The sequence below is a fragment of the Synchiropus splendidus genome, chromosome 9, assembly GCF_027744825.2.
Source record: "Synchiropus splendidus isolate RoL2022-P1 chromosome 9, RoL_Sspl_1.0, whole genome shotgun sequence".
Lineage (NCBI taxonomy): Eukaryota > Metazoa > Chordata > Actinopteri > Syngnathiformes > Callionymidae > Synchiropus > Synchiropus splendidus.
Window position 1 is genome coordinate 12,313,582 of NC_071342.1, and position 27,492 is coordinate 12,341,073.

At 41.0% G+C, this 27,492-nt stretch overlaps 2 protein-coding genes across 4 annotated transcripts; one reads left to right on the top strand and one right to left on the bottom strand.

Annotated features, from left to right (window-relative positions):
- On the bottom strand, window positions 1-22,607 carry prim2 (DNA primase subunit 2). 3 transcript variants are annotated; one of them, XM_053875082.1, is made up of 14 exons: window positions 21,903-22,607; window positions 21,258-21,407; window positions 21,069-21,181; window positions 20,046-20,140; window positions 19,849-19,969; window positions 19,420-19,515; window positions 18,067-18,204; window positions 11,950-12,017; window positions 10,722-10,794; window positions 10,327-10,512; window positions 3,541-3,667; window positions 3,285-3,367; window positions 1,646-1,714; window positions 1-315 (listed from the first exon to the last, which is right to left on the bottom strand). In XM_053875082.1, exons 2-14 carry the CDS (start codon window positions 21,400-21,402, stop codon window positions 103-105), a joined length of 1,527 nt encoding a protein of 508 aa, XP_053731057.1. In that variant the 5' UTR covers window positions 21,403-21,407; window positions 21,903-22,607; the 3' UTR covers window positions 1-102. The 3 variants fall into 3 exon arrangements, with proteins under 3 accessions (XP_053731057.1, XP_053731058.1, XP_053731059.1); XM_053875083.1 differs by lacking the exon at window positions 21,903-22,607 and adding an exon at window positions 21,802-21,898; XM_053875084.1 differs by lacking the exon at window positions 21,903-22,607 and adding an exon at window positions 21,640-21,795.
- Window positions 22,148-27,213, top strand: rab23 (RAB23, member RAS oncogene family). The gene is made up of 7 exons (XM_053875085.1): window positions 22,148-22,518; window positions 24,318-24,501; window positions 24,585-24,670; window positions 24,742-24,898; window positions 24,961-25,043; window positions 25,109-25,201; window positions 25,684-27,213. The coding sequence occupies exons 2-7, from the start codon at window positions 24,347-24,349 to the stop codon at window positions 25,815-25,817; spliced, it is 708 nt and encodes a 235-aa protein (XP_053731060.1). The 5' UTR covers window positions 22,148-22,518; window positions 24,318-24,346; the 3' UTR covers window positions 25,818-27,213.
- Window positions 27,214-27,492: the final 279 nt, after the last annotated feature.

Genomic DNA, 27,492 nt, shown 5'->3' on the forward strand with positions numbered 1-27,492 from the left:
GAGAAAACATTAAACGGCATCTTTAATAGGCAGAGAGTTATGGCTACAACGTTGAATCACCAGTACAGCGATTGATATCTGTCATGAGAATAAAACAAGAAATCAGGCGTCTTGAAAGAACGAGTCCAGGTCCTCGGTCATCTCAGCCACGTCGTCTGCCTCACGGGCAGCAGCCGGTCCTTTCGCAGCAGAGCTTTCCTGTGATCTCGGTGGAGGATCCGTCTCCCGTTTGATATCCCTCCCTCCTCCCAGGACTTTCTGGCTCTCAATGAAGTACTGGTTGGGGTGACTGAGGGAGAAGTTGGCGTCGTCGATCTGGTTTGAGTGAGCACAAAGCACATTTAGCTGAAATTACCACCAGCGATTTCATCAGGAGATCAATGAATATCAGTGGAATAGCAGTGATTCGTAAAGGATTTCTAATAGACTTTCATTTATGTGCTTATTAAAATTAATGATGAGCTCATTGGCACGCCTCAGTCGTAGCCAGCTATTCCATCAGGGAGACTGAATATTCAGAAACACACTTGGTACCCAAGTACGCCAACTCCCGCGACACAGAACCCGAACCTGCTTGTACTTGTGTGTCATGGTTCGGACAGATGAACGTGGCACCTTCATGCATACGGATGGATGAAGCAGACTCGTCTTCAGGAAGGTTTCAGATATGTACAGTACGCCTGATGTCAGACCAGAGTAGATTCGATGGCCTTCATTTGTCCCACAGAGGGGAAATCGAAACTGAAACAAATTCAGGATTCTATCGTTTATTAATAAACCAAAACAAAAAACAAGCTTTGGGCTCAGTATTACACAGAATGAAAAGACATTCTAATCTGAATCATTCAGATGATTTGGAATGAATTACTTCTAACATTACTCTGTTAACTCAAGAGGTGCATTTTACTCCGCTGAGGTTGTGCTCTTTAAACATCAAGCTACAGTATAATCAATATTTACAATGTGTTAGAGGAGACAGAAAAGAATATTCATTCATTTATCCAATATAGATGTTGGTTTGGTTTCTTGGTTCTTTCTCAGTTCTATGTCTGTTCATCACTGCTCACAGCATGCACAGACTGTCACTGAGATCAAAGGATCGACATAATCTGTCAATAACTTATTACAGATACTATGCGTCAGATGTAGCCAAAAGTAAATAAAAGGTTTTTACTGTGATAAATGGGTCAACCAAGCAACAGCAAATGTGTCGTATATTAATACAGACACTTGAAAGAAATTGGTGCGAAAACTAATAACATGCAATCAAATTCTTAGCTGAAGATGAAAGGGAAAAAATAAAACATTTACACTTTTCAATAAAATGGCCAACAAGATGGCAAGAGAAGTTTCCTTAGAGAGCCAAAGGACAAGTCTGACTCGGACTGGACCTTGAAAGCGTTGGGCAGCAGATGCCCTGGAACGTGAGTGAAAATACTCAAATAATATAATATTTTATTTATTTTCAAATTTCTCGAGTCATTTTGATGAGTATTTATGCACTTAGCCAAATATTATTATAGAATGTGTTCTAAAAAAAAAGTTTTTCAATGATGGATGTGATGACAGGGTCTGTGTGATGTTGGCGTGACATGGGACACGCCCCTCCTCCATCACCTCAAGATATGAATGAAATCAAACTCACATTGTGTGTCAGCTCGAAGTACTTCTGGCAGGCCAGCTGGTAGTGCATTCCTTTAACCAGCTCCAGGATCTGCAAGAAGGGGTGAAAGGGCATGACAGAAAAATCAATTCCAAAATGTTAGGGTTTTTTTTTTCTGTAGAGGTTTCTTTTGAATCCATACTGGAGCGTGTTTGACTGACATATGGAAGGATTACTTCTTTCCTAATAGGGCTTTACTTTGGACTTGACACAGGGCATGTATTTGAAAGTTTAAGTTGACATTTGGTCCACAGCCCACACGGAAATCTCTTCACTCATAAATCACGATGACAGTTGTGAGCAAACACGTGGAGGGAACAAGTAAGAGGACGCTCGGAGAGTGCAGACCATCACAGGGGTCCAAAAAGGGCTGCTTTTTGCTTCAGTCAAAATGACATTTAATGGCTTCTTCCTTGGACCCAGCTGCACTCTTCCTTTCTGAGCGCAGTCTTTTTTCTGGTTTAGTGCATTTTGTTTACTAACTGGGAAGACACGAACAAATGCAAGCGCTTTGAAGTAAAATTGAAATATTGATAGGCCGCTTTTGAGGTCTTCTGAAGATGTTTTTGTCAAAACACCTCGTGAGATATAATGCTCCTCAGAGTGGGAGTGGGAAGATGTTTGCTATAGCCGTCGTAACCCCTTCGCTACTTCGGATGAGTGATCGTCTTTTTTAGTTAGTAAGTTTAGTAAGCTACATAACCAATATCATGTAGTTTGTCTGACAATTGGTACCTCCATATTTCCAGTTAAAAGAGAGAACATCTTCAATGTAATAAAGGGTCGTACAGGATTGTAGAATTGTAGTGAAATTAGTGGGATAGCTGTTATACTGTATCTTCCAGTTCCAGCAGTGTTTTCTTCTGTTCTGTCTAAGCAAAGGTCTGTGATGACTCAGGCTCTCAAGTACACATCATTTAGCCAAATATTTCACTAACAGAAGGAGTTCTTGCACCTTATCATTCATAAACTGAGTGCATTTAGAAAGAGAAAATAGCCCTCTTTAGAAAATAACCCCCTGTATGGGGAACAAAATCATGGCTCAATGAAGGTTGGCTGTTTGTTGACCTGCAACCCCTTGAATTACATTACAGCCAACCCTGGCACTGCGGTTTGAAAAACCAAAACTTGGTTGTTTAGTTTCCCCCCCCTTCACCTGCAGCAACAAACCAAGTAAAGAATATCTTCCCGGGAATCGAGTTGCAATGTCAATGTCATGAGAGCCCTATGAAAGACTGAATATATTTGACAGGGACACTGAAAATAATTCCATACCTGTTGCTTTGTTTTTAGTCTCAACAACAATTCACAGGCTGAAAAAGGAGATGGATTTTTCATTCCAAAGTCTAAAACTATTTCTTTTCGAAACTGTGATGAGTCACCGTCACCAAAGCTTCATAAAAGCCTCCCATGATGATGTTTACAGACTCAAAGGTGAATGAAAATGGATTTGAGTTTTTACAGTTTTAAAGAGAAAATGGAACTTTTGGCTGTGGAACGGAATCTAAATCAGCACAGTAGGTGAAAAACATCTAATTTCAGCGTCCCCCCTCGAATCATCAGATTAAGCAAACGATAAGATGAGAGGTGAGCCAAGTAGAAAGCGGGGAAGGAAACCCACCTGACTGATGCCACTTGGAGAGACTTTATAGAACTGCAGTTTCTGCTTCAGCAGCTCCGGGTCACTGTGACGGAACGGACATCCTGCAATTACAGCGACGTTATTCAACACAAAGCCAACAAACAAATCTTTGTGTTCATTGATCGGAAAATCAATATCTTCACTGACAACGCTAAACACAAAAAAAGCTGAATCATTACAGAGAAAAAGTCTTATGACATGGGCACTTAGCTTCCTCCTGCAGCGAGCTACTCACCATGATGGTCGCCTTGGCTGGGTGCGTTTGACAGAATCACTTTCATGCAACTGAAGGGGGTGTAGTCTGCTCTTTTGCCTTCCTTGCCAAACATGTGGCGGATGCTGTAGGCATACGCTTTGTCAAACTAGCGAAAGAGCAGCAGAGAGGGAGCCTGGGCATTAGTGAGGATGAGAGTGGAAGAGGGACAAGGTTGGGGTGAAAACAGACATTGTCATACATCATGTCAGCTTTGGCAGAGTGTTTCCTGAATGAAATATGGAGCTATTAAGAAGAACCTGCTGTAGAAGTGTCGCCACACTCCAGATAGCTGAATTATGGGAGCGCCGATACGGACCATGGCTCCCCATCTCATTGCTTTTACCTCTGATCCCGAACAAAGTTTCATTATATTGAAGAACACAGGCCTTTTTTCCATTGCAAATGTAATTCATGAAACTTAAACAAAGGGAACATGCTGACGGAACAATCAGCAGTCCAAAAATGCCTGTGTTTTACCCCAGTTGACTGTTTTGGGGATGGCTAACAGGAACTCATCTTGGGTTCTAAAATCTTGGCTACCTGGAAAAAAAAAAAAAAAGATTAAAAAAAAAAATTCAAAACCAGACACTCTTGAGGGCAAGGTGGAAACTCAACATATCAAATAATAAATAATGGAGGAAGAGGAAGAGGAAGAGGAAGAAGAAGAGGAAGAAGAAGAAGAAGAAGAAGAAGAGGAAGAGGAAGAGGAAGAGGAAGAAGAAGAAGAAAGAGGAAGAAGAAGAAAGAGGAAGAAGAAGAGGAGGAGGAAGAGGAAGAAGAAGAAAGCGGAAGAAGAAGAGGAGGAGGAAGAGGAAGAGGAAGAAGAAGACGAAGGAGGAGGAGGGGGAGTAGGAGGAAGCGGAAGAGGAAGAAGAAGAAGAGGAAGAAGAAGAAAGGAAGAAGAAGAAAGAGGAAGAAGAAGAAGAGGAGGAAGAGGAAGAGGAAGAAGAAGGAGGAGGAGGGGGAGTAGGAGGAGGAAGAAGAGGAAGAAGAAGAAGAAGAAGAAAGAGAAAATTGACTACACAACTACATGTGCAGCTTAAGAGATGATTTCTTATCTAATTTCTTCACCAAAATATCAACATTGTGAGCAGCTCTCAAGCTCAGGGCCTCAGTAGAGGCATCATTATCCTCTCATCCGCTACTCTTGAATGCAACACAGCTGCAATAGAAACACAGTAGGACACACACGGCTTCAAGGGTTTCATCAGAAGTCTCCGGTGAGTCCCATGTTTCATCATTAGGATTTACTTTCCATCAACCTGTCAATTCCTCCTCGGACCAAACCCTCTGAACTTGAGATAATATTCAAATCAAAATTCAACACTGACACGGTGTTGTGTATAAACCCTTCTGCGCAACCATTGGGAATGAATTACACGTTCCAGGCTTCAATCATGAAACCATAAACCTCAGTATACTTCACGTTTGACAGAAGACACCCATCAACTGAATTATGTCGCAATAAAACCCTTGAACTTGCTAATGAGACAAGCTGCAGTGGTAATTAAATAAAGAACAACATAAATCTCAAAGTACAATTGCTCAACTTATAATTGCAGAGCATTACACTTCATTCTAAAACTTGACTCCCTCTCCTGTCTGCTGTTTCCAGTGTGTTTTTTTTTCAGGTGTAGTATTTAAAATGAGTCGTATTTGTCAGTATGTTAGTAACTATTCAGTGTGGATGCGTCCTGCTGGAGATCGCCCGACTCTGCGGCAATGTCCCACCATCAAGCTTTTACACAGAGTCTTCCTTCAAGTTAGAATAGGGCTTGACTTCTCAAAAGACAAAACAGCTAGTTGATATTGTCCATGGTTTTGCCACATTTACAGCTACAGTTCACAATGGTTTTATGATTCAGCGGCTGACAATGGAAGTCAAAAGCGCGAACACGCTAACTTGTTGTTTTGGGTCGACAGACACAAACCTCACATCAAAATGTGGGAAAACTCATCACGCCTCAGTAAATCTGAATGTCACTCAAGCCATGAGTCTTGGTTGCCAAGAAGCTTCCATCTCGGCCCCAGTGACTGCCATTATATGACAGACTCCATCCCACAGCTCACAGCACAAATCGACACACTGTTTTATTTAAACTGTTGAGCAAAGCAACTGACCCTTCGGATATATCGTAGCTCTTCCTACCTTCTGGCTAATGGTCCAGAGATTTGTTTTTTCCCCAGATCGGACACGCAGTTTGTCAAATGCAAGCACTGGTTTGGACTGGTCAACAACTCAGCACTCTCAGTGGGCTTAATGTGAAGTCATATTTTGAAGTTAAAAAAAAAAAAGTGGTTTGCTCTGTGACCTTTTGTAGACTCTACTGACTACTACTCTACCCTTTCAATTGAGCTGTCATACAAAGAGTGCTCAAACTGCATTGGGGTCTTTTTTCCAGCGATTATTCACCATTAATTCGAGGTTCACAGTTACAAACCAATAACTTGGGTGAAGGACATTTTACTTTTGTAATGATCTGTGAATCACCCTAATAACACTTCCCAGAGACCAATGTGATTGAAAAACGGAGGAGAGCCGTGCGACTGTGTGCAATACTGAGCAGTTGGAGGAAACAAAACCTTGCTCAGGGGCATCGTGTCCCTGGAGTACAAGTGCTCTCCAGTTATCGATTCGTATTTATACAATTTACAGCAGTAAACACAGCACTGAAAATAACAAATGAGCAAAAATAGAACTGCTTTTTCAAAAAAGCCAATTTCCCATTTGTTTCTGCGCGAGTGGCACAATGAAGCGGCGGTATAGGGCGCTATCGTCCCCCACACTTAAGGACACGTTGACAATGCCGACACTGAAGTAGGACACAACTGAGGGGATTACGTATGTGTGTGCGTTAACTTGGCAGGACTTCTGAAGCTCAGGCCCAACTGGGTGATTGTGCTGGTAGCTCCAATCCCTCTAATAGGTATTTTCATTTAAATACTTTTCTTCTTAATCTGCACTGGAACGCCTTTTCATGCTCTGAAACAATAGGAGGGGACGAGGTTTTGAAAAATCCGGATATAGGATACAGCAAGGGCTCATGGGCATTTACATTTAATCCACACAAAAACAAAGAACGAGTCGTCTGAACGGAGACACGGAAGCTTGATCGGTGAAACAAATTAAAGGGACACTTGATGAATACTATTTGTAATGCAGATGTAGCCTCAGTTTGGTTTCTATTTCTCCAGTTAGGCAGAATTTTGGAGGTTTAACCAGTGTGTATGCTTCCCTACATACCTCCCATACCTAAGGAAAACTTGGTGGCGGTTAACATAAAGAATCATGTGATTAATCTCCATTCCAAGCAGCCTGGGAGGAGACATCCCCTGGTGAGAAATGGTGTCAGTTAGAGGAAATTAATTAACTTGAAGTTAACATCTGTAAAACAAGCTGTGCTAACTCAGCGCTAACCCCATGGCCAGACACGGTGCGATGTACGTACAGGAGGTGGCTAACGTCCACGGCGGCGTGCATCACATTGATCTCGCCCATTTCCTTTCCCTCTAGTCTAATATTATATAGCCTTTTTGCTCCAGGCCTCCCTTTCGGCATCGCTGGCTCCCATCGCTTTCTCTGTGCCCGTCGCATACTAATGAGCGAGTTCTGTGCAGCCTGCCACAAAGTGCAGTCCCTGACACAACACATACATCACAGTGAAAGCTGCGATCTGGTCAGCACACTTCCCCTACCTCTGCTGCGGTACAAGAGTGTGCAGCCCATCATGCTTCCTTACATGGGTGTCGAGCTGCTTCAGAAGTGGGGCAGCGACGAGCGCAGCAACACGAACACAACGTCCCACAGTCACTGTTGGCTAATTACAGAAAGTAGAACAGGAAAGAGAAGAACTGCAGAGCCTGGAGGCTTAAAAAGATGGGGGGGGATAGAAGAGTTATCAATCCGTTTTGTTTTTATTGCTACAAAAAGAAAAATCTATCCAAAGATTAAAAGAAAAAAAATGTCTGGACTTTCTGAATACCTTATTGTACGGCCAAATTATAATTATTTAAGAGGCAAAGAAAGTGAAGGTAATTTTTAAAGTGTACAGATAACTCCGGTGAGTCGCATAATGTCTGTGTGACAAAGACTTCAAAAGGTTTCTGTTAACAATTCTAATGTCGCAGGGAAATTCCCAATGAGTCAAAAAATGCTGAAGAAAACACTAAAATAATGTTTAGTCGAGCGGGTTTCTCATTTCCCTCAAGCATCTTTGATCCCCTTGATGTAAGCACCGTGCTTACGTCTGGGTTGATTCCACGGTAGAAAAACCCAGCTTAACATTTTATTAATAGCAGCAACGTTTAAGGTGGAGAGCAACACAAACATTCGTCAATAAGTGTTTGTAGATTTTGTCCAGTTTACACAAGACAAACTGAGCTCTTTCTTCTTCTCCTGCTTATCCGTGACCGGGTCGCAGAGGCAGCAGTCGGACCAGGGATGCCTAGACTTCCCTGTCCCCAGACAACTCCTCCAGCTCTTTTGGGAGGACCGCGGGGCATGCCACCCGAAAGACACAGTCATTCCAACTTCCATCGCCAGGGCCTCTTCCCAGTGGTGCATGTCTGGAACACCTCTCTAGGGAAGCAACCGTGAGGCATCCGAAACAGATGCCTGAGCCACATCAGCTGAATCCTCTTGATGTGGAGGAGCAGCAGCGCTACTCTGAGCTCCTCACTCTATCTCTGAGGGAGCGTGCAGCTAGCCGATAGAGGAAAGTAATTTCAATCGCCTGGATCCGGGATCTTGTTCTTTTGGTCATGACCCAAAGTTCATGACTGAATCTCTGCAGATTTGCGAGCACAAGTGATAGAACTCTGCTAGACATCAAAAGTCTGTTCAGAGAAACTGGCAGTTTTTTCCATGTTTTCCCGCACAACTGCCTGCAGCATACGTTGATCTGATAGAAAGTATTTAAAATTGACTGTCTTATTAATGCAACAAGGTTGGCTAGTAAACACCCAAGGTCACACTCCAACCCAACAATTGGTCACCAGCTTGGATATAAAATAATTTTATGCGAGGGAAAAAAAAAAAAAAAAAGTAGTGAAACCTGATTCGCAATATCAGTCTTGCCTCACAAATGCAGCAGCGTATCCAAGTATCTATGCATCAAATTTTAAAACAACTGACTAAAAAGAAAAGATATTACACAATCGAGTATTGCAATATCTCAAAAAGATATCAATACAATATTGCGCGATCAAGTATTTCAATATTTGAGTCTCTCTCGTCATATTCCTTTTCTCCTTTCACTCCCACATTCTTTATCCAGCAGTCTCCTCACCGCACATGTCCAAACCATCTGGCTTCCTTAACTTCATCTCCAAACTTTTCCACATGTGCACCCACAAGATACCTAGGCTCAGATACTCCCTGCCGCTATTCAATTCCTTAAAATGAATCATAAATCTTTTCAGAGTTCATGCTTCAATGCCATGCCTGCTTAGTACTAGACTGCCATTTTTTTTACATTCATCTTTTAATCTGTGGGTATTTGATTATATAAATATAGCTGCTGGTGGAGATGGCTCTGTAGAGATACAATTTTAATAAAAGCATTTTCATGATAGATCAAACCTCAGGGATTGTGGCGCCCTGGTTCCATAATCAGCTCGGTGTTAATTTAGAATTTATTATTTATCCTTTTTTGGATGCAATATTGAGACGACTTTCTCATGACACGTCTTAATTATTTGCAAGATTAATTTGTCATCCTTTGTAACACTCGAGGCTCACTTGAACTTCACATGCTAGTGCCTCTTTACAGAACGACAACAGACACAAAGCTAGCTTTGTGACCCAGGCTCTGACTTAGACGTTATCCAAACAATGATCTCATATGGGCTCCACTCAGAGAAACCTTACTACTTTCCAATTTACACTAACTCACAACAAAACAAACATCACAACAGAACGAAATGGAAAAAAATCTACTTTGCAAAATCCACTGGGTTTTCTTCCATTCATTTCCACAGACCCTTGGGTCAAACAGAAATGTCTGGACACTTCGACAGCATTTGGCTGATGCAACATGCATCCACTGATAAGAAATTTGAGGTTTGGTGTTGTTTGTAAAATGATTTGATGAAAATGATAGCACAAGAGAGGCACTAAAACCTAAAGATGGGCCCTTAAATCCATATTGGGATTAGCATACAGAGTATTAGTGAGATACGTTTTTTGCGTTATTTTAGCATTGGAAATGCCATCAACAGCAATAAGGAGGAAGTAGCATTTCGTAAATCACTTCAACAACGCAAAGTAGGAGAGAACAGAAGTTGTTTGTTGTCCATTTTTGAGTCACACAGACAGACGATAACCTCAATGGCGAAGATAATAATGACCTCTAATGCAACGTCTTATCTGATAAAACTAAGAATGGAGTTGATATTTACATTGTGAGTTTGCCCGGTGAGAGCAACCTTGAATCCTTGCAGTCATTTTGTGTATTTGTGTCCCCCATCCACTCACACTGCCCTACTAATCTGAAAATTAAATGTGTGATAAAATAATTACACGGCAGAAACTGAAACTCATGTTTACACCAGTGTAGATCTAGACTGGGTTACTAATTATACTTCACATTCATATTTCATGCACCGCCAAGTTCTGAGACCTAATAGCGCAACACGAAATCCCAAAGAAACAGCAGTGTCCGTAAACAGCCGGGAAAATTCAGCCCACGTCCAAACAGACATTTGGTGTGTGGTGGAGTTGAAGCAAAGCGACTAGTTCATTCTCACTAACAGTGAGGTTTTTACCTTGTCTGCATCCACTTTTCCTCTGATGAACTCTGACCTCCAGAACTGCAGCGCTTGCTCCAGAGTGAGGCCGATGCCTTTAAGGAAGAGGCCGTACTGCATACGTCCCCCGTGTCGGAGATGGTGGTTCTCTCTCAGGGCCTGGTGGAGCTGCCGCATGCAAAGGGGGAAGGACTTGCCCGAGAGCTGAAAGCAGATAGTCACCGTGACGACACTTCTATTCAAAGACTTTGATACTACCAATGAAAACCGTATTGATTCTATGTAATTTGGCATTAAAACATATTTATATTCCCATTCTTCACTTCTCAGCGAACATCTTGCATGGCGAAGATTACAGTGCAAAGCGGGCCCATTCAATTTGACATTTAAACAGCCATTTCAATGCAACTTACTGAATCAATCTGTTCCAAGGAGATTTTTCCAACATTCTTCTGGATGCTGTAATCCTGTCCCACATAGGCATGACTGATGAGGAGAAAAATGTTCAGAGAACCAGGGAAGAACTGTGTCAAGAGCATTGCATTGAACAGACTAGAAGAAATGTCTTTGAAATTGACCTCAGAAAATGCAGAGATGTGTATATTCAGTGAAGATCAAGAGCCATTTTGTCCCTTTTGTTTTACCGAAACAGCAATAATATAGAAGTCTGATGATTGGAATTAGCATTCCAAAGAAGAAAATCCAAACAGTCATATTTGTTTATATATTATGGGTATTGATTGTCATGTGTTGTTTCAAAGCTTTAGTTCAATTTGTTTTTTCCCGTGTAGGGTGTTTTTACGTATGATGATGCTTTGTGATTTTTGAACGTCTCTGATGTTTGTGCATCCTTAATGTCTTGGGCATCTTTTGTGTCTTTGTTGTCATTGACTATTGTGGCACATTGTATTTTCCCACTGTGATATATTAATAAAGGACATCTAAATGTATTTAACAGTTACTGAGTAAATAGACACAAAAAAGAAACATCAAACACACAGAGTTGGTTTTGAATATTGACAGGACATAGAAGATTTTTAGGATAACAACTGCCATTTCACTGAACAAGTAAGGCCATGTTAACTTAAAGCTAGCAACAAGCTAATATGAGGTGCTAACGTTGCACTAACACTGCGCTCTGTATTTTGACTGATCTACCAAAACTTTGACATCATCGGCCCAGCATCATTGAGCCGACGCCTGCGGATGTCGTCTCTGTCATTTGCTCGTATAGTTGGCGAGGGTCGAATGATAGTCGGAGAAACGGCGTCAGGCCACCATGAGAACAGAATGGAAACATACAAAACAGATCAAATCACAAGAGTCCCAAACAAAGTGTCCAAATCTTTGTTCTCAAGTCAAAGTCAAGTCTCAGGAGACTGATAGGTGCTACTTAAAAGCACCTGAGTCCCCATCTCTGCCATCTGGATGTAGGAATCTTTTGAAGGATTCATCACTCTGAGTACTTCTCTACTCTCATAACAGTCCTCAAATCAAGTTTGAAAGCTAAAGTGTAAAATTACAATTACAGTGGCACACACTATCTCAGGCACTGCCACAATATTCACTTCAGCAAAATGTCTTTTTCCCCTTCAATTCCTGCCAACGCAAAATGCTCCTGTTATCCATCTTGAGGCTCACCTGAGGTGGTTCAGGAGAGGCTGAAGGCGCTCATCAGAATGCACTGCTGGTAGAGAGCGGGCTGTCAACTGCAGAAGAGATGGGCATCACATGAGTAATTGTAAATAGTGTAGGTCAAGAGATGAGAGCGGCGTTACACAGCAGGTTTGGCACAAAGATTAAGCGTGACACAGGACATTAATTAAAACACAAGGTCGCGGCTTGGCAATTTCGCTTCCGCTACAATGAGAGATTATCAAAACATTTGCCAAAAAGACACAAATCAGCAAGCAGTTTAGCATCGAGACACATTTCTCGGCACATATGGAATGTTCCTTTTTCGATGAAATATGGGTCAGCGAAGAAGAGAAGCCAGAAAGGTGGATTTGAAAAGAGTAGCAATCATGTTCAAAGTTTTTAAGGTCAGCTAAATGATATTGAATTCTGATGAAAGGTTTGGAAACAGTGGAGCTGAGAGAGAGGCGAAGTTAAAATGAGAAAGCTGTATTAGTGGATATAAAGAGCTATGAAGTGAGGTTCGCGACGAGAGGCGCAAATGAGAGCAAAATGAACTCTGCTGTTGTGGTGGTATAATTTAGAGACTCGCTGTTTCACCTCACCCCCTGCAAATGAAGTGTTTTTTCCAAATGCTAAAATATTGTTTTGAGCACGCTACATAATCTGTTTACAACACCATGGCACGTTGAAGGCGAACACAGACAAACAGAAATTGTTTTTCTAATGTACTAACAGCCCTGCTTCCTTCAGCGGAGCTGATTGTTAATTGAAATAAACAAACACACATGATTTTAAATTGAAAAAGGGAGATCAAACATATGACATGGGAGAAGAACAATGTTCTGTTCCTGCAGAGAGGTAGATCTGTCATCAGCTTCAATCGCTGATGATTAAAAGGAAAACGAAAACGGTCACGATTATACTAATTATACATATTTTTAATCGTGAAAAGAAGCCAGGAACATTAAAGAATCAGACAACACCTTTGAAAAGTCTATCAATGATCAGAAATCCCACGCCGGACGGAAAAGAAAAAGATTTTCTTTTGCTAATTTATTTTTAACTCTGGCTCCAGGCATTAACATATTAAGACACGTGACACATTGTTTTGTCTTAAATGGGTTGACGCTTTTATAGACCGAGCCGAGGAAATAGGTGGTGCCCACTGAATAATACGTCAGATATCTTCTGTCAGTGTCAAACAGCCCACACTCCTCTGGCAGCAGCCACTAATTTAATGGAACTGATTATTTGCCTTTTAACAACTCATACTTTACAAAGAGGAACCTTTTCACCCTCCCACGTCTAAATCCAGGCAACACTCAGAGGAAACCTGCTCTGTGGGGAAAAGGGTTGTCATCTTGAAGAGCAGAGTTCACGGCGGAACCGTTGAGTTTAGACAGGACTGGACTTCAGGGATTCATCGGTGCGCTCATCTCACAGAAGTGGATTCTTCAATAATGAGATTTAAAAACAACCTTTGTTCTGATCAAATCTGTATTTGTCTCAATTAAATTTGGAATGTGTATCTACCAGCAGTAGCCACTACTTTCTCAGTTGGTATGTTAGGCGGCTACTGTAGGAAAAGCAAGGAATTAATTGGTGCCTTCTTGCCACTGACTAGTCGGGATAAGTATCAAATGTCTCCAGCTGCCCGTCTTTCCTCTCATGGAGTTCGAACGCTACACCATGACTCACAACTCACACCGATTTATATTGATTTTTAATTGGGCAATGTCACATTGCCACATCCCTTGAGCTCAGCTCAGCAAATGTCACAATGTGCCACAAGATCTCAAACCAGGAGAGTCTACTGAAGGTACTTCCAAGCCTCTGGGAGTCCAAAGCAAACCAATGATTCTGGAGACAGTCATGATCTATCCAGCTTCTAATGCTTTCCCAAGGTCAGTCGTGGAGGCAGCAGCCAGAGCAAAGAAGCCCAGACTTCCCTTTCTCCAGGAGACTCCTCCATTCTTCAGGGAGAGCACCAAGAGACAGCACCTCCTATCATTTGGACATGCCTCAACAGGGAGGCGTCCAGGGGTTATTCTTGAACGATGGCGATAGCACCTCAAACGGAGTTTCTACTCCACTGATTAGATATGGCTGACAATATTACTAGTTTCTAGCAAAAATCAGACTCTACATCTGTTTGTACAGTATATTAAATACATATTTATTGAATTATGTTTCCTAAGAGCACATTGTTTCCCAAGTCTGAAGCAAGACAGTGACATCTGCCAGAAATATCAAGATAAGAAATTTCGTCCGCATCACTCAGCCCTACACCCGATGTCAATCGACACACTGTAGCAGATGTGCGACTGGACTGATCAGTGTGGATTGGTATTGACAAGCGTCTATTTTTGTTGCAGTCGGAACACACGCAACATTTAGCTCAGCTCAGGGCAAGAGTGGGGCACAAAGCAGAATACACTGTAACCACTCACAATAGACAGTTTATAAAGCGATCAGATTTCACTCAAACTCCCAGAAAGACAAAAAGTGTTTCTCCACCTTCAACCCATCTTTGAGGATTTTAGCTACTCCTACACTCCATGCGGACTGGTCGGAAATGAAAATCAACTCACATGCTCACTATGTTCAGCTGACAGAACACAATAGAGACACAACTGCAACGTCCGGTGGATAGCTTGCATAGAAAATGGCGTTTGTTACGACAATCTTAGAGCCTTGAGGCTCAGCTCTTTCTCACCACTACATGCCTCCTCATAACCAATCTCATGTTTACATTTCCTTCACTCGCAATCAAGACCCCATGATCTAATCCAAGTATAAGGACATGACATAATCTACCTTTATTTTAAAGACTTCTTTCTGTAAGCCTTGTACCTGTCTATCATGTAAGACTCAATACAAATATTGATATGATCAAAACAAATATTTTGAGTTTAAATTCCAATTTAAAGATGCATTAAGTTATGAGACATTTGATGGACTTAAAGCTTCAACACATTGAGAAACCTTGAGGCTTGTAAAACTGTCTCCACAGAAGTAAAATAGAACAAATGCAGAAACCACAGAGGTGACTGCAAACCAGTCACGACACCTCACAATGCTCCAAACTACATCCTCACATGTATAATACAGAATGTCTCCAGCTTTCTAAAACACCAAGCTCCGTCTCCCTCAGGGCATCGAGTGGAGTCCGCAACTATGTCAACATTTCACCTTCACTGAGCCGCCAGAAGCCGTAAAAATAACAAATTGCACCCCTAAGGGCAATAAGCTTCACTGTCCCCCCCAGAATCACAGTTCACCCTCCAGATATTTCATGTCACATGTGTAAACTTCTCTGTGCTATTTGAACCCGGAGCTTCTTGGCTGTCCCTCAGGCCACCAAACGCAAACAGCCACTTCTGCAGATTTTTCTCAGACAATGTACTGCTGCAAAACAAACACTCTATATTAAAGTGAACCACACGCACGCCATCTTAGGAGCAGTTGACCGAGCTGATAAAGAGAAAATTCAGGGTTCTGATTCTTGAATAATGATGCAAGTTAAGTCAGAGGAAATAATCTTTACACTGTACGTACTATACTCAGGGCTTATATTAAGTACATTATTCACATGCAGCTTTTTTCCTGCAGCACACTAGGTTGTTGGACATAAAATGATGATTATTCCAAGAACATTTATTGGCTAATAAATGTACTGAACTAGCTGAACGCTTGTAGGTCAGGTTCAGCAATAACTATGAGCTATTTATTAGCCAATAGAGGAGCACTAATAAACCCCAAGAAATATTTCAGTTCATATCACGAAAAACACAAAAATTAACCATTAAAAAATATGCTGAAGCTGCAAACCATCAGAATGACATGACAGCACAATGCACAAATCAGTCCACCAAAAGAGGCCAAAAAAATATATATTCCAGTCACGACTTGGTTAGCTGGGACCCGGTTGGAAACAAATTTCAAAGTCGAGTCCTTTGAAATTAAAAACAGCTGGATTCTGCCAGTCTGGCATCTCTGCTCTCTGAAAATCATGACGCCCATTGTCACACGTCTAAAGAGTTTTTCAATAAACGATGCAGTCGTTTCCAGGCGACGCTCCATCCAAATACGAGCCAACTGACTTGCAGACGTGGATGCTACCTGGCGCGGTTGGACTGACGGAGCAACTCAATCCAAACCTGGCGTCTGATCATATTTGGCCTGCACGTGACCAATTTACGAAACGATATTAGAGACGATTGGCTTCAACTGGTTCACATTCACGAGACAACTTTGGAAAAACACATTTCCAGTACAACTAGAGCCAACAGTCAGTCCTCTGAGGGCTTCGTACTAATTTCTATCACACGGCAGAGTTTATGAAATATAAATACAAATGTGAGGCCATTCTCTCTAAAGTCTGCTTTAGGGAAATGGACAATAATGACCTTTTCCCACAAGTCAACGCTGTAAACGTTAATCCACTGCCTCAGAGGGGCCCATACAGACAAGTTAGATTAGCCCTCCTTCTGTTTCTACATGTTCTCTGCTGTGGTTTAACAAATGAGCAATAATCTGAGCATATATAATTTTCTGTAAAAGTAAAAATACAGCGTAGTGTTACCAACTACCAGATGGCACAAATTGCAAGGGTAAGTGAAGTCAAGTCCACGAGAGGCTGAGGTAGACAATGGGTGGATGGTCTGCCAGAAGTGTAGGTCTGGCCACAGATGAAGGGCGTTTTTGGGACAGAAATTTCAGCATCAGGGTTTCAACTACAGGTTCAAAACAAAAGAACACATTTCATTTAAAGATCCTCCAAGTGTCTCATACGTTTCTAAATCTATTTTAATTTCCAATGTATTTAGCATTTTACTCATACTGCAGGGGGGGCGACATAAATACAGTCGAAGGGCCGCACTTTGCCCAGGGGTGGAGTAGAATAATAGATTTCTAGATTTATCTAGATGAAACTCTGGAAAAATGTGGCCCAGTGATGTGGCCCTGCACAGGTCTAGTAGAAATATTTCAACATTAATAACGATTAACTAATTAGTAAACAGTATAAGTAACAAGCAATAGGGGTAATATTTGTATTTTATTATTATCGCTCTTCTTTTTTGGTTGGTATTCATAACATTTCTTAATGCATCTTGCCCCACAGCTCGCTACATTTTATTTTACGAAATTAAATCAATATATTTATTGATTTAAATGAGAATAAAGAGTATACCTCTATAAAATACAATATCAATTATATCAACTTTTTTCCATTCCTCCTGGCTTGGGTTCCCTCAAAACAGACCCAGTAAATAGATTCTGAATATCTGATCGCTCTACATTTGTCAACTAATTTCTTAAATCGGAGCTGAGTCAGCACTACACATCCACATTTATTTAACTGTCGTGCCAATGAGCAGTTGTGTCTGTGACCACCAGAATTTTCACTTAACTTCACATATGATGCAAGGATCATGAACATGTGATGAAAGGAAAATACTTCTGAACTGACCGTGAGGTCCAGTAGAGGGAATAAGACACATTTGAGAGCTAAAATGGCTTCATCATGTGAGTGGCAGGTGCCTCATACAATTTCTGCCACCATCCTGAGGTTGTGGGGGAAAGCCAACATAAGTGGTTGTGTCCCATTTGACTCACTGGGAGAGAGTTTCAGGGAAGGCAGTGGTAATGTTGCTGACATGAGGACGATGAGTCTCAAAAACCTACCGCTGACACAAGATGATTCAAACTGTGAGCCAACACTGACTTTGAGAACGTTTTTTAAAATTATGAAGAATCTTTTCAGAGAAACCAGGAATCATCTGGAATGTAAGAAATGGTTTTGGAGTTTGATACTTGAGATATATAAGATTACTGGAAAAATAGTACCAGTATAAACATACAATATTAAAACAAAAAGTGAGAAGGAATGACAGAGATAAGACTTTTTAACATGTAGAAGGGTAGATGTATGGAACGCAATAAAAAATACATATACAAGAAAACAACAAAACATGAGCGCACACATGTCCCTGTCTGGTCTGGGAACACTCAGTAAGTAGGCAATTTCAGGAGGTTTAGCCAGCTGCGAAATGGGTTTGATTGGGTTTGTTCCAAAAAATACAAAACAAGATAGAAAAAAAACCCTCAACAACTTACCGCAAGAGCTTTTGACAGCCTGGTGCGAAAATCATTCAGCACAATTGTGACAATGTCCTGGTGGGGGATGTACACATAGCCGGCCTTCAAATAGACTTTCCTCGTCCGCACAAGATCCAGGGCATCTTGAAAGGGAACCTTTGGAGATTTTCCAGATGGGAAATGCATTTTATCAGTGGACTGATTCAACTTTCTTCTACTACTGTGCAATAAACTGTGTCATTATTCTCACAGTGTGCCCATCCACGCCATGAGCGACTTTTTCAACATTTTGTTTTTTAAATACCAGGAAACACAGAAGTATTTTCTCCTGGATCATTTAGCTCTAGTGTCCAACTTATAAGCTACAGATTCAGTGATAAAAATGGATTTACACACTGAAGAAATCAAGCCCGGCAGATATTTGAGGCAACCTGGCCGAGATGACATCATATCATATTCATTATATTACTAATATCATACACTATTAGATACTTAAATGACCTAAAAGTTATCGAAATATCAATAATAAAATGGACCTCAAATTCACCTATTGTAAATAAAGTTTAAGTTTTATTTTCAAGGCAGCATGTTCACCCAATTTACTAGAGAGAGGCATGTCGTTGACACTCTGAATATTAAAAAGTGCCCATGTCACTCACACAACAGCAGGAGAGCAGTTACTGTCTGGCTGACAGATGATCGCTGACGCTCTCAGATGTTTTGTGCATCACCCGCAGCTGCCATCAAACCTTCATTGCTTGAGAAAATATAAAAACGCTGCCACTATATTTCGTAAGACGCACCGCGTCTTAACACTCAAGGTGAAAGGTTGGAGAAGTGTTATTGCAACCGGATGGTCGCAGAAGCAAATCCTGCTTCCAGTTCCCCAGAAGAGTTCAAGCAGAAGCTTGATCCAATCATTAACAACTCAATTTACTGTGGATCCTGGACTCTTCAACATCATATTCGTGACGAACAATGCAACTTCCCTCAAAGCAACCGACTGTGGTTCTGTGAGTCATAATAGCATAGAAGTCCTCAGAGTGGTTAGTGATATATTCATCTCTGCCTTTGCAGGTAATGACGTCCCCTGACCACGACCTTCGGATGAGAGCGTGAGGCAGTGGGGTAGGAGAACAGCGCTGCTAAGTGAGGCCTCTGGAGAACTTGGGATTTCGAGAGGTCTTGTTTGTGAGTGACAGGACAGTTGTTAATGAGTGTAATGGCCAGACATCTCCACTCAGACCAGCTGAAGAAATTCATTTTACGCCTCTGTGTCTATATCTAATGCAGACATGAAGACATACCAATATCTAATACAATCTATAGAAACTCTCAAATGAATTTAACAGACAGCAGGAGGGAACTTACTTTGTAGAAGTCCTGGCCCGCTACAGTGATTCCACTGACTGCATAACTGGAGTTAACCAGTTTATCCTTCAGCAGTTTCTTCTCTTCTGCCGTGATCTGAAAAATTATTTTGTAAGGTCAATTCACTTCTGAGGAAAGATGTAAAGGAGGAGCTGTGATATCGACCACATTATGCATTATTAAAAACATAAGGGAAACTACATTAATGCTTACAAAGCAAACATAATAGAAATTATTGAACAAATATATATGAAATACATTTACACTTAAAAGAACAAGTGCAATTATCGAGCCGACGAAACAAAATTATACTCGACGAAATCAACGTTACAACCTTATAAAACTGAATCCTGACAAGAAAATAAGGGACCAACGCAGCCGTGGGCAAACACCGCCCCCTAGTGTCAAAGACTGGAACAAGCGTCTCACCGTGTTATATTGCAGGTTATTTTTGTGGAGAAAATCGAGTTTTTGCTGTGGGCTGAGTTCATTGAAGCGATAGCGGAAGAGATCAACTTCTTGTTGTATGAACCATCTTCTCAGGTCCTCGCTTGAAAGGTCAAAGCAAGATTAAAAATGCCGTTTGATCGATTCATTACAAGCGAAGTCGTGTGGGAATAACTCACGTCTGGCAGTAGGCAAGTCTGAGAATGAAGTGGGAGATGTGGTCTTTTCTTCGCTTCTCACCTTCAGAAAGGCCGCTCTGAACTTTTCTGTCATCCTAGATGATTAAAGAAAACAGGTTATCATATTTTGATAGAAAAGGAAAGTCAGGCGGATGATGAGAAAAGGTTGTTCTCTTTATACCGAACTGAAAGACTGAAAATATGTTCAATTCAGCGTTTTTTTATTTGAAAATATAATTAATGGGTTTTTGAGAAAGTTGCAATACATTTGTTTTTTTTTATCTTTTTTTTATGAGTTCATTCACCTGCTCTGGAGCGACTTGAAAGAAGTAATTCAAGAACTAAAGGGAAACATTTGAGCTGAAATGAAATAACCTTAAACCTCACATACCGTTGCGTAAAGAACCTGTATATGTGACAAAGAACATGGTCATTTAAGGGATGTTTTTCCAGACATAATATTGAAAAAAATAAACCAAGTATTAACTCCATTGCTAAACAAAAAAAAAGTTATTTTAGTTCTGCATCTTTCAGTTTGTCAACAAAATAATTGAAGTTCAAACTAAAAAATATGTAAGGAACACTCGCAGCTGTAATGTATTTGAATGTAAAATTTATTTAAAAGACTGTCCACAAAATTAACTAATACAGTTGATTAACTGACTTGTATTTGAGGGCATTATAAGAAATGTGCCTGTACATCATCATAAACATTTTAAAGTTGCATTTAGCTAATTTAAAATGATTTTAGCTTCAACATATTCCAACAGCGGAGCAAATATTACACATCCTTTATTTGCATCCAAACAATTCAATCAAATAACATATATATATTAATATATAAAATATAAATTACCAGTGTAATAAAACCACTTTTCAGCACTCTACTCAATTTATTTTTTACTTCTATTTTTACTACACTTTCATGAACAGTTTAATACATTCCACTTCCTCCAGATTTTGTGATTTCCAAAAAAAAAAAAAAAAAAAATCCAATTTTTGATTTAATGAGGTTATACTCACGGTCTCTGCTCTGTAAGGGAAGTTGAGGTTCTTGAACTCTTGAGACAGTTTTTTGTCATACTGCTCGGACAGCTTCACATAGCTCACACCCAAATTCTCGACTGTCTTCAAAACTACAGACAACCACAACAAGACAAAATATATAAAATCCCACCTCAGTGAAGCTCAAAACTGAATAAATGTGTTTACGTTTGAGTCGGTCGACGGCGAACGCCTCGAATTCCGTCAGGGATATGTTTTCAATGGGAGGCTGCCCATAGAACTGCAGAGCTTGACCATAGAGCTCTGTCTGCTCGCTGTTACCCAGCTTCTTTCGTCTCCCCGAGAACAGCATGATGCCTGTCGACAAAGAAAAGACACTGTTTAACAGCAGATATTTGACGTTTTCTATTAGTATTATTAAACTGAACATGAATGGTCTCATCATTGATGCTGGAAAAGTAATATATATGGAAGTATTACACAGAATAATGTCGGTACAGTAGCCAGTATTACACTTCTCACGGGAAATTTCACTAGTTTAGTGAAGTCTTCAGTCAATATAAAAAAGAAAGTTGTAAGTATTAGAGACCTATTTTGACAGCTATCCGTTTGTTGTGATCAGAACAACACCGTGATACAGCAAAACTGTATCTGGCAGCAACGTCGAAAGTCGGCTCAGAGCAATATTCAAGAAAGAAGAAAAGTTAGGGGAAGAGTAGAATCCATTAGAATACCAAACCATCAACATTACCGATAGTACACGGAAGTAGCTCCTTCTTCTACTGAATCCCGCCAAACGATGGACGCGGGTAAACGACAGCGTCAAGGCATCGGGGCACTCGTTTTACTCACCAGCGCGTTCCGCCGGCTGCTCGGTCAGCGCTCCTCCTCTCCCAGAGTCCAGATGCGGAACGGCAGTACTGCCTCCTCTTGTCCCACCAAAACACTTGGCAATGTCGTAAAAAAACAAGCGTTTAAAGTTTCAAAAATATATATTTAAACGCGATAACACTCAAAATTGCGTATATATTTTATAGAATGAAAAAAAAACGGTGGTTAAAGTGCAAAAGTTAAAAGCTAAACTTGAACGTGGTGGTGTTGCTCTCTTGCAGTGCAACCCTCTTTGGCTCTGCTGCTTAGCAACAAGCATTTACGAGCTAACTAGCCGCCTGGTAGCTACTCCTGTGCTCCCTCCACAGTTGTCCTCTGTCATGCACAAAATGTCCGCGTCATTCACCGGAGCGGACAGCTGTTGATCAAACCTCGATTCTTGTGGCTGCGCTGCAGTTGTTTTGCTGGTAGATTCCATCGTAGGGCGGAGTTGAGCTCACTGGGGAGCGAAGCTAACGGTGGCTGTGATAGCGCTGTAGCGTTTCCTCGGTTCGCAGTCATGTACCGCAGCTTGGCGATGTGATCGCTGGTTTCCTGTAGTTTGGAGAGACGACGTGAGTTGCCGTGTTGATTCAAGGTAAGAGGCGTCTCCGCATTATGGCATGAGCTCATCACTTATTCAGCCTGTCTGGTCAGTAACATGAGCAAATACGTGGTCGAAGATCGAGACTGGTTTGCACATTCTTTTACACGTCCTTTTATGCCACACACGCATCACAATACTGATTTGTGTCCAAAGACGTACTTGAGTTCCATCATAAGCCAATACGTTCAATGTCGCGTCATCCAACATTTCAACTGTTATACAGTATTTTCTCTTTTAGTGTTCAAAATAGTTTCTTCTTCTCTATTTATTTTGAGGGAAAATGAACAATTTATATGAATAAGAAGATAAGATTCATTTTAAATGAGCAAATTAAGTCCTAACAGCGATGTTTAAATGATTGCAATTCAACTTTTTCCATGATCAGTTTTATGGTTTTACTCAGATCCTGTGAAACCTGGGGCCCCTAGCCACACTTTACTAGGTCAGTCAGTCCACAGGTGGTAAAAGGCCCTCACTGTTCATTCATGGGTCATTGTTTGTAAATGTGGTAAAACCACAGTGGTAGAACATTGGACAACCAGTAACTTTTGACAAGTTGGTTCCTGTTTTCATGTCCTGAGGTTTGATTTAAAAAACCTCATTTGCTTTCTAATTCACCTTGCTGTCTTGGGCTGATGAATCTGGAGACTTGTGAGCGTGTATATCTGTCATAAACTTCCATAAGTGTAAGTTTATGACAGTAGATCAGGGTACAGGGTACAGTGGATCAGTTGCCCTACTCGAACAGAACGTGCCGTCAGAGTCATAGGACATCAAAACCCCTGTGTTTCGAATGAAAAACGTAACGTTTGCTGTGAATAACCAGTGTTTTGAAACTTTAGATAACAGCTATTAACCCTTGGCTTTCTTGCTATTATTAGTTTCATCGCCCAATCATAGATGTTAAAAGAGTTAAAAAGTCTTTCACGCCATTAGAATGATCAACCACTATATACCAAGTTAGATAGTGAAACAGTTCCGTCAACATTAAATAAAATTAAACAAGCCATAAAAATACAATTTAAATGTATGTTCATTTAAACAGACCTTTTAGTGACATCTTAAATAACATGTCAAAAATTGTTAGGAAACAAAAAGTACCCTGTTGCGTCACCTAATACAGTTGATAAGTAATGCATTCTGGTGTGGTGAGTCAAATATTGGCAGCAAGTAAGACTGTCAGTGTGAACAGCTTTCCCCATCATATGTTGTTTAGTGTTACACGCTGCAAATACACTTCACACGTTTGCCGGTGAAAGCTAGCATGTTGAGTCCAGTGCTAATTGAGGATTCGAAATTGACAAGAAAACAGTTGGAGTATTAGTAATCTATCTTTTTTCTCTGTTTCATGTGATTTAAGCAGGCAGATGAAGTGATCCTGTCTGGCTTTTTGTTGGCAAACATTTGCTTCTTAAGTAGGTTTCAAACTCATCTTTTCATAATGGAAGGGGAGATTTCAACCACCAGTAAATATCCCCTCGTTTGTGGTGAATGTAGTTGTGTTTTATTTTTTTCCTTTACACTGCTGTCGCTTTGTTTCCATCCTCAAAACGCAGAGGTTATGAAGGCCAATCATTCCCAAGAATGATCCAAAGGAGCAAATGCAGTTCAAGGCAATGTGGTGTAGGATAAAACTTCTATGACTGAGGGAAGGAAAACACTTCACAGAACAATTGAACTTTATTGTTCCTCATCTGTATTTGTTAACGTTAGTCAAGATTGCTAGACACCATACTGTACAACAACAGTTGAAGATCAATGGAGAGTCCGTATTCTTCCTTCATTTTCAGAGGGTGAGTTGTCTTGGGTCATTGCCACCATGCTGGAGGAGGACATGGAGGTGGCCATCAAGGTGGTTGTGGTGGGGAACGGCGCTGTTGGAAAGTCCAGTATGATCCAGCGGTACTGCAAAGGTATCTTCACCAAGGACTACAAAAAGACCATCGGGGTGGACTTCCTGGAGAGGCAGATTTTGTAAGCAACAGGGTCATGTGGTGTAAATCAAACCTAGTAGTCGAAAGGAATCAGTTCCTCTTTTAACACTGTTATTGTCTTAGCGTCAATGATGAAGAGGTGCGGCTGATGTTGTGGGACACTGCCGGTCAGGAGGAGTTTGACGCCATTACAAAGGCGTACTACAGAGGTTCGGTCATCTCAAATGTTTCAGTCAAACATCAAGCCATGTCAATGACGCCATCTTGGATTCTCCTCCAGGGGCTCAGGCCTGCGTGCTGGTCTTCTCCACCACTGACCGAGATTCATTTCAGTCCATTGACAACTGGAAAGAGAAGATTGAAGCAGAGGTTGGGGATATTCCTACAGTTCTTGTGCAAAATAAAATCGACCTTTTGGAGGAAACTGTCGTCAAAAAGTAGGTATTTTTGGGGCAGCTTGCTCACATCCAGAGAAGTCAACACGTGTTTCTTTCTGCAGCGAGGAGGCCGAAGCTCTGGCTAAACGTCTGAAGCTCAGGTTCTACCGAGCATCAGTGAAAGAGGATCTTAATGTGAACGAGGGTGAGCTCCCGACAGTGATCCAGTAATGTCCTACTATTCTTCTAATTTGCCCCCGTTGTTCCCAGTTTTTAAGTACTTGGCCGAAAAGTATCTTCAGCAACTCAAACAGCAGACAGCTGAGGAGACTGAGGTCACCCACTCGACTAGCAATAAAATAGGTAAGGAAACTTGCTACGAGAAACACTGTCAAGCACTAAGGGACTTTAGAACTCATTCCATAAGCTCCTTGAACACCAATAAGAAATAAATAACATGGTTGATCTGTTCCTGCTGGAGTCACAAGAAACACTGAAGGGATTTGCAGTGACGAACCAATGGCTGTTTGTCGTCTCCGCCCTTCTCCTTCGTCCTCTGAGGTCATAAACAATCTGGAACACTTATTCCCATTCTGTTTGCAACTGAGGTGGCAAAATTCCAAACACTGACCAAGTCATCAACACAAAATTCTCCTTTGCCACTGACTCATAACTAGTGATGGTAGATGAGGTATCATGAAATATTATTGCAGGGTAGATAAAACAGTCTCAAGGCCCCCCGGACCTTGAGTTTATTTAGAATCATTTTGTGTGTGTTTCAATTCAGTCTGTACATTTTCTCCTGACTCACTAATCCAGCCCCGTGGCCTTCCCTCCTTCATCAGGTGTCTTCAACACCACATCGAGTAACACCTCCAACCAGATCTCCAGCAACGGCAGAGAAGTCATCACACTACGTCCCAACAAACAAAGAACCAAGAAGAGTAAAAACATCTTCGGCGGCTGCAGCCTGCTTTAGTAGCAGACCAGCATAAAGTAGCCACATGTAGAGACCAAAGCCAGTCCAGACTGGGGGACGCTATAATATTCAAATAACCTGATTAATAATCTCCATCATTGTGATGTTTTGTCTCCTTGGATCAGTTGTCCACTTCGGAAGGCTCAGGGTTGATAAGGCAGAGCGGATCACCTTCCGGACGGATGTTTTAGAACCTTGAATGTAGTTAGAAAGAGGTATATTTTACTCCACAGTCAAACTGGAACATCTACGACCGCTTTAGTATGTATTTATTTTAACTCCTTTTACGTCACATAGATCATTTCAGCTGTGCAATACGTATGTATGTTTTAATGACACGGATATTTTTCTAAAACCCTACTGTCCTAATGATACATACAGAGTTGAGGCTCTATATCCGAGTATTTTTGTACAAGTGTTGAGTGAAGTGTTACACAGTTTCTGTTTAACATAGTGCCAAATTGAGTGGGATAAAAGCTTGATATGATGCGGAATGTAACTTTCACGTGGAACCAAATATGACTGCGGAGGAAATATTGTGGGTGTATACGTGCATATTTGGTGACAGGATTCCAAGCCTCTATGTTGTAATCTTTGTTGCTGTCATCTGTTCGATTGGTGCGGATTTAAGACGAATCATTTGTAAATATATCTGAATGCATCTTAATGTTGGAAAGAAAAGACTTTGTAAGTGGCTAAGAAGTTGATTGTGTTTGTGTGAATATGCAAATGTTTGGAGTCGATTCTTACCGAAACTGGCAGAGAACTTATGTGAATGTAAAACGCCCTCTCAAGCACAACTATAACCCAGAAGCTTCTTTGCTCGTAATGCTATCGTGGATTTCCATTCACGCATATCAAAATGCAATGGAAAATCCGGAAACAAAGGCTAGCAGACGTCAGTGTTGAACCAGGATGATGTCGTCTCCATTTTTATCTTGAATCGTGCTCTTAATAATGTGGTGAATTGTGTTTGCATGCTGGGTTTTACGTTCAAGTGAGTGTCCATTCATGGTTGCGATGCCAAGATGCCTTAACCATGTTTACATTCTCCACCACTCTTCAACAGGAAGTGTTTGTTTCAGAAGTGTAACCTTGATTTGTGGGCCTTTTCGACTGAATGGATTCTGTGCACTTTATCTGTAAACTGTAGAGACTAACCATGTGCTGTCACTCAGGTGTCGATGTTGTGTCTTGATGTGTCTCACACATGCGCTGGATCCGACAGTAACGGCAACCCTCGTCGGTTTTCCGTTGTATAGTAACATAACTCGCACATAACGTACCACTGCTTGCAACGCATCTGTGTTACTGGTATAATGAAACCACCTCCTGCGAGGAGAGCATCTTGAGGGTACTCTGAGATGAGTGAGATTTACTTTCGCCTTGGTTTTGAAGTGTCTAATTAAAGATTTACTCATTTAATCTGTGACCTTGTCTGCTCATTTATTAATCCATAAACGTAAACTATTATGTTATAAGCAGTCAACCAAACAAAAGATTTTTTTTATTGAACTCATCCTCACACCCCCATTGTACGTGTCTTTCTTTCATCCATTGCTATTGAGTAATGCACATTGTTAGATGTCCTTCATAATATATCTAGATGTTGGAAAAACACAGTGTAATAAAGTGTCACCACTTAAAAAGATCTAGTATGTTTTATGTATATTGA

Bases quoted from the DNA above. Each gene is read 5' to 3' on its own strand.
- prim2 (XM_053875082.1), bottom strand. From the start codon at position 21,402: ATGCTGTTCTCGGGGAGACGAAAGAAGCTGGGTAACAGCGAGCAGACA. The intron at 21,182-21,257 runs GTAAACACATTT...GGTTGTCTGTAG, and splicing joins CGCCGTCGACCGACTCAAAC to TTTTGAAGACAGTCGAGAAT. The intron at 19,970-20,045 runs GTGAGTTATTCC...TGACCTTTCAAG, and splicing joins AGACTTGCCTACTGCCAGAC to CGAGGACCTGAGAAGATGGT.
- rab23 (XM_053875085.1), top strand. From the start codon at position 24,347: ATGCTGGAGGAGGACATGGAGGTGGCCATCAAGGTGGTTGTGGTGGGG. The intron at 24,502-24,584 runs GTAAGCAACAGG...TTATTGTCTTAG, and splicing joins TTCCTGGAGAGGCAGATTTT to CGTCAATGATGAAGAGGTGC. The intron at 24,671-24,741 runs GTTCGGTCATCT...ATTCTCCTCCAG, and splicing joins TACAAAGGCGTACTACAGAG to GGGCTCAGGCCTGCGTGCTG.